The sequence below is a fragment of the Monodon monoceros genome, unplaced genomic scaffold (genome assembly GCF_005190385.1).
Source record: "Monodon monoceros isolate NGI ecotype Baffin Bay Population unplaced genomic scaffold, NGI_Narwhal_1 Super_Scaffold_7, whole genome shotgun sequence".
Classification (NCBI taxonomy): domain Eukaryota; kingdom Metazoa; phylum Chordata; class Mammalia; order Artiodactyla; family Monodontidae; genus Monodon; species Monodon monoceros.
Genome location: NW_021703784.1, coordinates 18,008,700 through 18,023,961, shown reverse-complemented (window position 1 = coordinate 18,023,961; position 15,262 = coordinate 18,008,700). Strand labels below are relative to the sequence as shown.

The 15,262-nt window shown below is 36.6% G+C and overlaps 1 protein-coding gene across 1 annotated transcript in view; it reads left to right on the top strand.

The window, feature by feature from the left end:
• The first annotated feature begins 2,338 nt into the window (after positions 1-2,338).
• The window catches only part of HTR3B (5-hydroxytryptamine receptor 3B), a 32,453-nt gene continuing 19,529 nt past the window's right edge, over positions 2,339-15,262 (top strand). The window contains exons 1-2 of the mRNA XM_029209328.1: positions 2,339-2,378; positions 7,647-7,807. Coding sequence (XP_029065161.1) covers positions 2,339-2,378; positions 7,647-7,807 — 201 coding nt within the window. The remainder of the gene's footprint in view (positions 2,379-7,646; positions 7,808-15,262) is intronic.

The following is a 15,262-nucleotide window of genomic DNA, read 5'->3' as shown; positions in this document are numbered from 1 at the left end:
ACTTTCATATCCTTGACACTTTGGAAGATTACATGCCTGCTGTTTTGTAGAATGTCCCACAATACGGGGTTTCCTACTGGATAGATTCAAGTTATGAGTTTTTGGCAGGATGATAACAGAAGGGCTGCTGCATCTTCTCAAATCTCGTGGTGCACAACTCCCATAACTGGTGATGCTAATTTTCATCATTTGATAAAGGTGTTGTCTGCCAGGCTTCTCCACTGAAAGATTATTAAAAATTAATTAATTAATTAATTTTTGGCTGCATTGGGTCTTCTCTAGTTGCAGCTAGCGGGGGCTACTCTTTGTTGCGGTGAGTGGGCTTCTCATTGCGGTGGCTTCTCTTGTTGCAAAGCATGGGCTCTAGGCGCACGGGCTTTAGTGATTGTGGCGTGCGGGCTCAGTAGTTGTGGCACACGAGCTTAGTTGCTCCGCGGCATGTGGGATCTTCCTGGACCAGGGTTTGAACCTGTGTCCTCTGCCTTGGCAGGCAGATTCTTAACCACTGCGCCACCAGGGAAGTCCTGAAAGATTTTTTTAAATCTTTGTATTTAATAAGTATTTTGTGTTAATGTCCTGCTCCTCATCAAACTTTTGCCAACTAGTTTTTATCACCCTTTGATGTTTCTTTTGTGAATTAATTATCACTATAAAGATTCCATTATTTCTTCTACATTTATTAGTTGGCAATTCTAATTTAAGGGAAAAGTTTTCTCTTCTTCCCATTCATCTCTTTATTTAAATCAGGATGGCCTCATGGATTGTTATTCTACTTCATGAGTTATAATTCTTTGCCATCATTATTGATTTTGATGCTTGAATCATCACAGATTTGGCCAGTGGGAGCCCCTTCAAGCTGACTCTGTCCTTTTATCCTGTCCGCATGATTCTTTTAGCACTTCTTTACTTTGTGATACAAGGAGGCATTCTAGGCTCTTTTTCTACTTTCCTGCCCTGGCCCTGGCATCACGCATTTCTCCATTTCTTCCTTGTAGGTATGTATGCTATTTAGAGACCAAGATCTGGGTGTTAGCTGTACTTATTTTTTTGGGCTGTTCCTGCTCTCAGGCACTCTAGTGGACAGAGCTAGGAACATATGCATGTATGAACACATGTACACACACGCTTACATTTGTATGTATTTCTATATTTAGCTACATGTATCGAAAACCAAGAGTTCACTCTGATACTTCCAAAACCAACTCAACACTACAGGGTTCATCCTAGTTTTCTCCCTTTCCATATTTGTAACTGCTTTCACCAACATCTATATTTTACTGGTAGATGAAAATTAAAAACAGAGCTTCATGGATTCTAAACAAAGGGACCAAATGATTAGGAGAACAGGGATCAGGTATATACTTCCCCTCCCTCAGTCTGTTGTGTGAAAACTTATCTCAAACCTGTTCCTCTACATTCCATCTATAGTAAAAAGCGGGCAGATGTTGGAAATGGTATGAAATTTAATTTTTGTTTCTAGAGCATCTAGGGGTCTACCAATGCAAGATAGAGTTATGTGGAATGATGCATCTTTTTCCTTAATAATGAAAAGTGAATGGGGCTCAATCAAAAAGTGAAAAAAAAAACCCAGTTTTTATTGAGTGATGTTAAACTTTAGTAGTTTTCATCTTCAGTAAGCCTAGACGCATTCTCTCTTATGTAGTTACTTTCTGAATTGTGGGCAGTGAGAATTTAAGAAGCATTTCTATTTATCAAAAATCGATGTTTCTTTTAATGAAAGGGGCTTAGGAGAAACAAAAGACACTCTTCCCACTGTACTGTTAGCAGTTGCTCTTCATTTGACGATACCAGGTTTCCATTAGCTTAGTGTAATTCAAGAGTCCAATAATCATAGTCAAATGTTGACGATGTTACTGCATAAGTCTGATTTAGATCAGCTATTTGGATCTCAATTATTAATGAAATTAGTGTCCTAAATGTCAGCAAGGGCACTGCCTTAGATAAAGGCTGTAAAGGAAATCACATTAGTGTGGAATTTCCCCTGCTTAGGGGCTCCTCTTAGATTACATTATTCACTTAGCTATCTCCTGTCAGGGAAATTGAAATGTTGGCCAAGATCTGATCCTGGGGCAGAACCAAATGGAGAAGTTAAGAGGTATTGCAATGGCATCAATTCCAAAACATTTGTGTGGTGCTGGTACTGCCTTTGGTCCCATTTAGTGTTTACAAAATAGCACCAGCAAGGACAGCATAAACTGGCAAACAGAGAACGGAATGGAAAGGAGGTCTTTTAGGAAAGATTGAGCGGCATTCCATCCAATAGGCAAGTTTGTGTTTCTCATCTTCTGGAAGTGCCTGGGGAACACTGCCAAGTTCAATGGCCCCTCTGTGGCCCTTGGTCCTGGTGGCCGCCTCAGGTGAGTCCTTTAATGATATTACTAGGCTTTGAATATTAACGCCTAGAAGCTAGAGACATGGTTTTCTACGTTGTGCTGTATAACTCGTCACAGGTGTTTGTTTTTATTTACCATCTGTAAAATGTCAGTCCTGTGAAGCTACACGGAGACCAACAATTTGTTACGACTTTGCTCCTACAATTATAGATGTATATACACATAGAGTCACACAGTGAGGCTTTACACATGGCTGAAAATATGCTCTGAAATGTTATAATTGTCTGATAAATTTCTGCTTCCTTAGAAATCAAGCTTTCTTTACAACAATTGACATTGAGGGTTTGGGGTATTCTCTTTCAGATTTACTTTTATGTCTGAATAGTACATTTTTATTATCCAAAGTAGTCTTGGCTTTTAGTAGCCCAGAGAGTTCATTCCTTGGATCCATCATAGCTACAGAAACCTGGATGTCATTTTGGTATTAGGGGCTTTACATCCAGCCATACAAAGTCTGTGTAGGTGATGAGTGTTTCTCTAAAGACGAGCTCTATAAACTTGCATGTTTTGAGTGTACAATTCCCCTTAAAAATACTTTAGAAACTAATATATATATATATATATATGTATATATGTTTTCTTTCCCTAAATTTCTGAAACTAAAATTCCATAGTGCCAGTATTAACTCTACTGAATTGAGCCATTTGAATAGGATACAATTGGTTCTTAGAAAATATACACAAATCAAAAATTTATGTTTATGCTGGTGTTTCCCAACACCCCACTTTCTTGAGGGTTCTCCTAGAGCTCGTATCTGAATTTCCATGTTTTAAAATATAACTGAAAGTGGAATGAGTCAATTACGGAGATGAGGAAGGAATTTGGTAGCCAAGCAGCTGGCAATGATTTTTTTATTGGATAGAGAAGAAAAATAGCCACTTATCATTAAAGAATAAAAATGCTGGGTGTTGAACTTAAAGGATAAAAGCATATCTTAATTATAAAAATGAAAACAGAGGGAATTTCATTAAATGTCAAATGGGTTTCTTAGCAGAAAATAATTGCGAACATTAAACTAAGTAAGATAAAATAGAAAAATGAAGGTCTGAAAACAGAAGAAATTCTTCTTCAAGATTTCTCTTTCTAATGTTTTGCATTATGCTTGATTTTTGCTCTAACTGTGGCAGAGAAAGTGTTTTAATAGTGTCTCGTAATCAGTGCTTGACCATAAATCATACTGAGAACATTTGTTGCAGAAAAATTCATCCTTTGGAATTTTTACTAGTTTAATATCAAGATGATTTGTAAACATTAAAGCCCTGAACCAACCACCAATTCACCGCTGCACCCAGGAGACAATGTGCTAGGGTAGGGGGCCTGGATTAGAACCATCTAGGTCCTGCCACTCTACTCACCAGCCACGTGACCCCGGGCAAGTCAATTAACCTCTTAGAGACTCTGTTTCCCTATAAGTTAACTGTTTATTTTGTATATTCATGAAGACCGAATAAGATAGCATTATGAAATTGTAAGCTACAATGCAAATGTAACATATCACTGACCTGAAAACACACAAATGGCAGTCCAGTGGCTAAGACTCCGTGCTCCCAATGCAGGGGACCCAGGTTCGATCCCTGGTCAGGGAACAAATCCCCCAGGCAGCAACTAAGGGTTCACATGATGAAACTCAAAGATCCCGAGGGCCGCAACGAAGCCCCGGCACAGCCAAATAAATAAATATTCTTAAAAACCCCACAAACACAGAAAATAACAATGCGCTGTTTCTGTCCAAAAATGTACAACATGCAACTCTTCCTTTTGAAAGGTTACTCACCTAGTATTCTCAGGGAGCCAGTTCAGGGTAGTGCCAGAGTAAGAGCTTGACCTTTGCATCCAGATCAGTCTCGTTTAAATTCTGGCCTCCTCACTTACAAGCTGTGTGATCTTCAGTGGTACTAACCTCACTAGGCCTAGAGTCCCTCACCTGTAAGTGACCCTTCACGGGGCTGTAGAGTACCTTCTTGTAGAAGTTAAATGAGATAATTCATGTAAAGGGCTCTTAGCCCAGTGCCTGGCACACAGCTAATTATTTAATCAGTATTAGGTATTCAGTAGTACCATGCCCCCAAACCTCTGTTTCCTTGTAACATCTCAGATATATGTATTGTTACCAACCAGGTTTCTTGGCCTTCCTTAATCAATAGAAATTGATAAGAGGCCAGACAAGAAGTTCAGGCAAGGCTCTATTGGGACTCTTACTATATAGCAGGGAGGAGTAAAAACAAGTAACAGGTTCCCTTGCTCGCTCCCTGAGGTGGGAGGAGCTGGTTCCTTAAATGGCGTGAGGGTAGGGGTGTGTCCAGGGGTCCAGCCAGAGGGGAGGCTTAGGTGGTCTGCCCACCCCCTTGGTGGTGCTGCGTGCAGGGGCATGTGCAGTACCCTGCTTTTGCTCCCTGCTCTTCAGAAGTGGAAGTTGGGTTTTTTTGGTCTTTTTGTATCTTGTTGTCCATAATTTGCCCTAACTGCACATGCACGCAGTTATTTTTAGTCCCTTTTAGTTTCTTTGTATTTTGCTTCTTAAGGAGACATTTGTCCAGGTGTAAGCACTGCAGCAAAGGGTCCTAGGTCCCAGGTCCCAGCCTGTCTCAGTATCATTCTCTTATAATCCTAAAGGTGGTATACTCACTAAAGCAAAAAGAGCTCTTTTCATCAAAGTGCCCAGAACATTCTAAGATAGGCATGTGTGTAACTCGTTGAAATAAGGAAAACAAAGGAATAATTCTATTGTATCCTTAACTTTTTAAAATCTCTCTTCACCAAAAGTGCTCCACAGCTCAGTTCCTAACACATTCTACTTTCCAGAAATTTACAAGTGAATTATTTGAAGCTGATTATTATCATTCAAGGAGGCAGAGCTAGTGAGGAATCTTTCCTGGGTCTGTTGATAGTTTACATCAGTGTCTGTTGAAACATCACTGAACTGTGAGTCATTTAGTGCTTGTGTGAATGTCACATTAGCTTTCAAGGGGCATAATTTACTGTTAATTAATGGTCACTTAAATCCTTAATCTCTCTCCTCTAATTGATCTTTCTCCTCAGGCAAATTTGCACTCATAGTAGAAATGTAATTTATTATTTCTTCCCATTTTAAACAAAGAACTCTTACCCTCTGTAGTTTATTTAAGCATACTTCCGTTTGCTTCTGATCTTTCTCCAATCATTGCCTGCTTCTCTTTTGTTCCTATTTCCAGCTTCCAGAACATTCTCTTTTTACCCAAAGACTATGACACATTCTAGAAAGTATGTGTTTATCCATAGGGGACCTATGGATTGTTTCCCAGAAAAGGTATCAGAGGGGAATTTGACTCTCCATGAACAGAGGGTATAGGGAGCACACATTCACTTCTCAGAGTTATGTCTTAACTCTGTCTCAAGTGGTTTCCTGTATTGAAACAGGCACATTTCAGTGGTTCCCCAGCTGGGACTTGAATTGGGAGCTTCCAAGGGAGGTAAGAGTGAACTTGCCCAAAGCGAAGTTCTCAGGAAAAGCACCAGACCAGCTTTGCTTTGGGCTCCAGAAATCTCTACCCGCAGCGTCCGCCAGCAAGAAACAGTCTCAGGTAGAGAGATTCACAGCACACTTTTTGACAATCACAGTTCACAAAAACTAAAGATGATGCCTGATGCAAGTCACCCACCTTAGTCCCGCATGCCAGAATAGATGTTAACACTTCCGGCGTCTTGTCGGGTGAATAGTTAGGGAGTTAAAACGCTAATTAGATTCCCGGTTCAGGTGATAATGAAAGTGAATATTCCACTGCCCACAATGAGTCTGGAATTGCACCTCCAGCACCGTTGTTAGCATTTTGGTCACACTGACATTGATAAATATAGAAATTGCTGACTGCGGCAGCAAGTGACCCAGCATCATTCATAAAGAGATGGGTATAAACAGGATTGTCGCATGGGGAGACGATATCTCATTTACAGTTTCCTGCTGGATCCCGCGTACCTTCAGCAGCTCATCAAAATAACCATCAAAACCGCTGAGAGCCGAGGTGAATTCACACGCAGGACACTACAGATAGATTTCACTCAGGCGCTGTTGGCGGGAGGTGTGCAATTTGCTTCAGTCCAATGACTTAGCGAAGCTTTGAATCCCCCAGGGGCCGGCAAAGCTGGTGAACAAAATATCTTTTTGCAATTCTGAGAAAGCCCTCACAGATTTGTCACTTCCAATTGCTGGTGCTCATTTCTCTTGCTTGCTTTCCCCTGGCCTTCTCGGCCTCAACACCAATCACGGCTCCTCTACAAATCAAGATTCCTGGGTCATAGGAAATGGTTGTTCCCTGGAGCCACAGAGAATTTTCCCAAAATGAAGATCTCATTTTCTGACAAGTGCATTTTAAGGCAGAGTGAGAGAACAGATATATTTTTGAGGAGAAAAATATGAATTGGAATCTCACTAATCCCATTATTCAGAAATCCACACAAATTTTTGTGTTCAACTGGTTTGTCCATGTTTCTGCTTTGGGCTTTCTATGTGATTTTGAATTACGAACAGAAAATCAAAAGAAAAATCCAAAGAGGAAGTTAAATGTTGGCTAAGTGCATAGGAAGTTTTCTCCTATGTACCGGGAGGGGGTGATACAGGAAAAAAGAAAGGATGTTGTCTCCAATATGCAAGATTGTTGTACAAATGGAACTGTAAGTGAAAGTTTGCATCCTCAGAGATGGGGTTGATTTATTTATCTTTACAATGAGATTTCTCCATTGAGCACTTAGACCATCAGCTTACTTTGCTTTTTTTTTTTTTTTTGCTTTTTAATTGAAGTATAGTTCATTTACAATGTTTCAGGTGTACAGCAAAGTGATTCAGTTATAGACACACACACACACACACACACACACACACACGTATTTTTTTTCAGATTCTTTTTCATTGTAGGTTATTATAAGATATTGAATATAGTTCCCTGTGCTATGCAGTAGGTCCTTGTTGTTTATTTTATATACAGTAGTGTGTATCTGTTAATCCCAAATTCCTAATTTATCCCTTCCCCCTCTTGCCAGTTTGGTAACCATAAGTGTATTTTCTATGTCATCAGCTTACTTTAAACAAGTGTCTGCCAATAAACCCGCTAGTTGGCTGTGAACTTAAGCAGTTCGGATGAGCTGAAAACTATATCCTGCTAGGAGCCACTGAGTCCTGAGCAGTCTGAAGTGTCCTAAAGATGCTAAGTTCCTTTTATTTTCATAAACGATGAAAACGATGATCGTTTTCTTTTTCAGGAATCCTGGCCATAGATACCCCTCATCCCAGGAGTTCTGCTCTGCATCATCTCACCGAGAAGCTATTACAAAAATATCGCAAGGAAGTGAGGCCAGTTCACAACGGGACACAGGCCACCACAGTATACCTGGATGTGTTTGTCCGCGCTGTGTTGGATGTGGTAAGGACCATCTTACCATCTCCTAGTCCCACCACTCCTAGTCCCATAAAACTACCTGCTGTTTATGCAGGGGTCTAGGAGAAGTTTTATTCTTGAGACTCGTTGAGCTGATAGAGAAGTTGTGCTAGGCTCAGCAGTGAGCCTGGGGTAAATATTTATCAGGCAAATCATGCTTTCTAGCCCCCGACTTACACTGTGAGGGCAGATATAGAAACAGGAATTTCTATATCTAGAAAATGTTCCTAGAAATAGGAATTTCACAGAAATAAGATGTTTTAAGAATTGTGGTCATAGGTCACAGAACATATTTTATGAGCATTGCTGAAACCAAAAATGGTAATAGGTGTTATTTTCTATGGTTCACATTTCTTAGTGATAGTAGCAGGTTTATGAAACAACTTCTACAACTTACTGCCTGAAATTTTAAAAGGGGGAAAAAAGTGCCTTGCTATCCTGAGTTTTTAAGGGAATTTATACCTAAGGTATTTGCTAAGGGTAGTGGGAAGATTTGTTTATTAAAGCACATCTTTCCTACTATGTCTGAAAAATGGGTTGTTGTGGGTATTAAATGAGAAAGTGCATGTAAAGCAGTTAGCAGAGGTCTTAGGAAGCCCTCAGTGATGGCCCGTATAATTATCTCTGCTTCTTCTTTCTTCTTTTTCTTAATCACAAAGTCTTCAGTATCAATAGATCCCAAATTTCTTTTGATTTCTTTTAAAAGCAGACTTTACTGAGCTTGTTTGCTAAAGTAGTTTAATAATTGTTTTTCAATTTACTTCTCAAAACTTTTTTTCCAATTGAGGTATAATATACAGATATTGAAATGCACAGTATGAGTTTTGATAATTGCATGCACCCACATAATCCATATCCCTATCAATATGTCAAACATTTCCATCACCCCAGAAAGATCCCCCATTTCCTTCCCAGTCAATCATCATCCCCTCCATCCACAAGGACAACCACTGTTCTGATTTCTTTCATCATAGATTATTTTTGCCAGTTCTAGCACTTCTTAAGAATGAAAATTTACTCTATGTTCCCTACTGTGCCTGGATTTTTCACTCAGCATGTTTTTGAGCTCCATTCATGTTGTTGTGCATATCAGTAGTTTTTCTTTTTTATTGATAAGTAGTATTTGGTTATGGCTATACCATGATTTGTTTATCCATTCCCCTGTTGATAGGCATATGGGTTGTTTCCAGTTTTAGTGTATTATGAATAAAGCTGCTGTGAATATTTCTGTACAAGTATTTTGGTGTATATATGTTTTTATTTCTCTTCAGTAAAACCTAGAAGTGGAATAACTGCCACTTCTCATAGGATAGATGTACATTTAATGAGAAACTGCCAGACTGATTTACAAAGTGGTTGTACACTATACACTCCCGCCCATCAGCTACGAGAGTTCCCATTTCCCCACATCTTCACCAACATTAGGTGTTATCAGTCTTTTTAATTTTAGCCATTCTGGTAAGTGTGTAGGGATATTTCATTGTGGTTTTTCTTTATACTTCCCATGGCTAATAATTAGGGACTCTTTTTTTATGTGTTTATTGGCCACTTATATATCTTTCTTTGTGGAGTACCCGTTTAAGTCTTTTCCTATTTTTTATTGTGTTGGTTGTATTTTTATTATAGATTAATAGGGATTGCTTATATATTCTGGACACAAGTCCTTTGTCATCTATGTATTGCACATGTTTATTCTCAGTCTGTGGCTTGCCTACTCATCTTCCTAATGGGTCTTATGATGGACAGAAATTTTTAAATTTAATGAAGTCCATTTTTTACCAGTTCTTTATTTATGGTTAGTGCTTTCTGGGTACTGTCTAAGAAATCTTTGCTACTACAAGTTTACCAAAATATTTTCCTATATTTTCTTTCAGAAGATTTATAGTTTTTAGCTCCTTAGATTTAGTTCTGTGATCTTGAGAATTAATTTTTGTAATGGTGTGAGGCATAGTTCAAAGTTTTTTGCTGTTGTTTTGTGTTTTGTTTTGTTTTTGCATTTAGAAAGGATTTGTTCCATCACCATTTTTTGAAAAGTCTTCCCTTTCCCCATTGAATTGCTGTGATGTCTTGGCTGAAAATTAAGTTAACTTATAAGTGTCAGACTATCTGATATCTTGAAATCAGATAGTGTAAGTCCTTGAACTTTGTTCTTCATTTTTAAGATAGTTTGGCTTTTTAGAACCTTTGTACTTCTACATAAATTTTATATTCAGTTTGTCACACTTCATTAAAAAAAAAACCTGCTGGGAGTTTGCTTGGAATGGTGTAGTACCCACAGAGAAATTTAGGGGAGAATTGACATTTACCAATACTGAGTTTTCCAGTCTTTGAATATGGTATGTCTCTTCATTTATTTGGGTCTTCAGCAGTGTTTTATAATTTTAAATGTAGAAGTTTTATACATATTTCCATTAAAGTTATCCCAAAGTATTTTTGATGTAGCTATAAATATTACTTAAAATTTTAAATGTTCTAGTTATTTGCTGTCATTATAAAGAAATAGGATTCATTTTGTATGTTGACTTTGTGTCCTGTGACCTTGCAAAATTCACTTACTAATTCTAGTAGTTTTTCAGATTAATATTTTCTACATACACAATCATTTCATCTGCAAATAGTTTTACTTCTTTCTTTTTTAGTCTGTGTACCCTTTATTCTTCTTGTCTTATTGCATTGCCTAAGACCTCTACTACAGTGTTAATGGAAGTGGTGAGAGCAGACATTTTTATTTGTTTCCATTCTTACAGAAAAATCTTTCACCATTAAGTGTGACATTAGCTATAGATTTTTCATAGATGATCTTTATCAGGTTGAAAAAGTCCTCTCCTATTTTCTATGTGCTGAGAGATATTTTAAAAATCATGAATGACACTAAATTACGTCAAATTTTTTCTCAATCAATTTGAATGATCATATGATTTTTCTGTTTTATGCAGTTAATGTGGTAAATTATTTTTGATTGATTTTCAAATGTTAAACCACCCCTGCATTCCTAGAATAAACCCCACTTGATCTTGATATATTATCCTTTTTATATATTTCTGGATTTGAATTCCTACTTATTGTAGGTTGCTTCTATGTTAATGAGGAGTATTGGGCTATAGTTTTATTTTTTGTAATGTATTTTTCTGGTTTTGGCGTCAAGGTTATGCTGGCTTTATAAAACTAGTTGAAAAGTGTTCCCTCCTCAATTTCCTGAAGGAATTGTGTAACATGGATAATTTTCTTCCCTAATGTTTGATAAAATTCACCAGTAAAACTACCTGGGACTGGAGTTTTCTTTGTGGGAAGGTATTTAAATATAAATTCAATTTCATTAACATATATAGGAATATTCAAATTTTCTATTTCTTCTTGTGTCCGTTTTAGTAATTTGTATTTTTCAAGGAATTTGTCTGTTTCATCAAAGTTACAAATTTATTTATTCATAATATTCTCTTTTAATTCTTTTAATGTCCAAAAGATCTCCAGTGATACTGCCTCTTTCATTCCTCATGTTGGTAATTTGTGTTTTCTCTTATTTTCCCTTGACCAATATTGCCAAATGTTTATCAATTTAATTTATTTATTTAAAGAACCAAATATTGGTTTTGAATTTTCCTTATTGTTTTCTATTTCACTGATATCTACTCTTATCTTTATTTCCTTTCTTCTACTTACTGTGTACTTAATTTTTTCTTCTTTATCTTGTTTCTTAAAGTGGAAAGTTATATCATTGATTTTAAACCTTTTTTCTTTTATAATTTTAGCATTTAAAGTTATAAGTTTTCCCCCAAGCACTAATTTAACTGTATCCTATGAAATTTTGATGCATTTTAAAATTTGAGGTAAAAATTATATAGACTGAAACTCATCATTTTTTTAAGATTTATTTATTATTTACTTTATTTATTTTTAGCTGCATCAGGTCTTAGTTGTGGCATGCGGGATCTTCATGGAGGCATGCAGGATCTTTTGTTGCAGTGTGTGGGCTTCTCTCTAGTTGTGGCATGTGGGTTTTCTCTTCTCTAGTAGTGGTGCGTGGGCTCCAGGGCTCCTGGGCTCTGTAGTTGTGATGCACAGTCTTAGTTATCCTGCAGCATGTGGGATTTTAGTTCCCTGACCAGGGACCAAACCTAAATCCCCTGCATTGTAAGGGGAATTCTTTACCCCTGTACCACCAGGGAAGTCCCTGAAACTCATCTGTTTTAAGCCAGTCCCTTCCCCCTAGCCGCAGTCTCTGGCAAACACAGATTTTCTTTTTTCTCCCTATAGTTTTGCCTTTCTAGAATGTCATATAAATGGAATCATATTGTATTTTATTCTTTGGTTTTGGCTTCTTTCACTTAGAATAATGCCTTTGAGAGCTATCAGTGTTGTGTTGTTGCATATGTCAGTAGTAGTATTCTATTGTACAAATGTACTGCAATTTGTTTACTTATTTACCAGTTGTTGGACATGTGATGTGGGTTGTTTCCAAATTGGAACAATTATGAATAAAGTCACTATAAACATTTGCATACGTTTTCAATTCTGTTGGATAAATACTTAGGTGTGGGATTGCTGTGTTGTATAAGTCTATGTTTAACTTTATAAGAAGCTGCCAAACTGTTTTCCAAAGTGGCTGTGTTGTTTTGCATTCCACCTGCAATGTCTGAGAGTTTCAGTTCCTCCACATGATTGCCAGCACTTGATATTGTCACTCTTTAAATTTTAACCATTCCAGTAGATTTGTCACCACAAAGTAGATTTGTGATATCTCGATATGGTTTTAAACTTTCATTTCACTAAAAACTAATGATGTTGAACATCTTTCCATGAGCTTACTTGTCAACTGTATATCTTTTAAAATAGAGTATTCACTCAAATCTTTTACTTTTTAAAAAATAGCGTTGTTTATTACCTTATTATTGAGTTGCAGAAGTTCTTTATATAGTTTTGGTCTACTTTTAGATTCTATTCTGTCCAACTAATCAATATATTTCTCCTTACACCAATACACTGTGGCAATTACTGTGCATTACAGAAGTCTTGAAATCAGATAGTGTGAGTCTTCCAACATTATTCTTCTGTTTTAAAATTGCTTTGACTCTTCTAGGCACTTTGCATTTCCATATAAACTTAAGAAAATTCATCAACTTCTATTTTAAAAACTACCAGATTTTTATTGAGATTGCATTAAATCTATAGATCAATTTAAAGAGAATCAACATCTTAACAATAAGCTTTCAATCCATGACAACAGTGTATCTCTCCATTTGTTTAGTTCTTCAATTTCTTTGCATAATGTTTAGTGCTTTTCAGTGTTCTACACATATCTGGTTAAATTTATCCCTAAGTATTTCACATTTTTGATGCTATTATAAAAGATTTTTTTTTTTTTTTTTTTTTTTTTTTTTGCGGTACACGGGCCTCTCACTGTTGTGACCTCTCCCGTTGCGGAGCACAGGCTCCGGATGCGCAGCTTCAGCGGCCATGGCTCACGGGCGCAGCCGCTCCACGACATGTGGGATCTTCCCGGACCGGGTCACAAATCCGTGTCCCCTGCATCGGCAGGCAGACTCTCAACCACTGCGCCACCAGGGAAGCCCTATAAATGATATTTTTTAATAAGAAAGAGAATTAAAATTTTAATAATATAAATGTTTTTTAATTTTGGGTCTCTGTTACTTACTAGCATACAAAAATATAACTGATTTGTATATATTGGCCTTGATCCTGTGACCCTGCCATCTAATTAATTTTTGAGTCTTTTTTGTATATTCTTTCAAATTTTCTCTGTAGAAGATCATGTTGTCTGTGAATAATGAAAGCTGTATGTCTTTCTTTCCAATCTTTATAGCTTTTCTTTCCTTTTATTGCCTACTGCCCTGACTCGAACCTCTAGTGCAATGTTGAATAGAAGGGTGCACTGTTTTATAAATGTAAATTCAATAAATGTGTTTATAGTATTGTTAAAATCTCCTATAACAATTTTTTTGTCCAGTTGTTCTTTAATTTTGTAGAGAGGGGTATAACAATCCCCAATTATAATTGTGGTTTGTCTATTTCTCTGCCCTGTTATTAGATGCATACACGTTTAAGATCATATGTCTTCTTAACAAACAGAACCTTTTACCATTATAAAATACCCTTCTTTATCTCTGGTAATATTCTTTTTCTTGAAGTTTTTTTCTTGCTTACTTTTTGCATGGTATGTATTTTGCCATCCTTTTATTTTCAATTTCTGTGGTACTCAAAATCATCTCTTAGACAGAGCATGTAGTTTGGTCTTTCATTTTGTTAAACTTTTTATTTTGAAATAACTATAAATTTACAGGAAGTTGCTAATAAATTTATAGGGAGGTTCTGTGCACCCTTCACCCCCAATGCCCCCCAATGTTAACATCTTGCGTAAATACAGTAGAGTATCAATACTAGAAAATGGACTTTGGTGCTTATTCAGATTTCTCCAGTTTTACATATACTCATTTGCATGTGTGTGTATGTTTCTCTATAATTTTATCATACGTGTAGCTTTGTGTAACCACCACTACCACCACATCAAGCTACACAATCATCATCACAGGGCTCCCTGGTACTGTTGCTTTATAGCCGCAATCCTTTCTCCCCTCTAACCCTTAGCCCCTGGCAACCAATAAATCCCTTCTCTATCTTTATAATTGTGTCATCTCAAGAATATTATATAAATGGAATCATGTAGTATCTTACCTTTGAGGTTGGCTTCTTTCATTCAGTGTAATTCCCTTCAGGTTCATCCAAGTTGTTGTGTGTGTCAATAGTTCACTCTTTTTTGTTGCTGAGTAGTGTTCCAGGGTATTGCTATTTTAACCTGTCAACCTATGCATTTTAATGGAAGTGTTTTGTCCATTTACCAATACCATCTTGCTATTTGTTTTCTAGCTGTCGCATCTGTTTTCTGTTTTCTGATCCTCTTATCCTGCCTTATTTTGGATAAATTAAATATTCTTTAATATTTGATTTTAGTTCCTCTGAAATCAAATTAGCTTTTTTGCAATCCCTCTGTGTATTATTTTTAGATGTTATTTTAGGGATTTCCATATCCATGATTAACTTAATACAATGTATTTAGAATTAATGTTATTACACTTCATATAAAATGTACAAATCTTACAACAGTAAAATTCTATTTACCTGTTCCCCTTACATTTACATATATAATATGCCCTATAATATAGTGTTATTATTTTACTGTACTTTAAAAAATAATTCAATAATTTCTCTTTAATTTATTTTAATGAACGTGTTTCTCTATGTTAATATCTTAGTGCTGCACTATGAATCATAGACTCTGATTTTTTGACTGAGACTCAGGTATTGAAATTGATGAAAAATACTTCAAAACTGGAAGTATAAATTTTCTGTTATAACATGGTTTAAATTATTTTTTATCCAATGAAGTTATTTTAGCATAATTTTCCTCGAGCTTAGATAAACCCC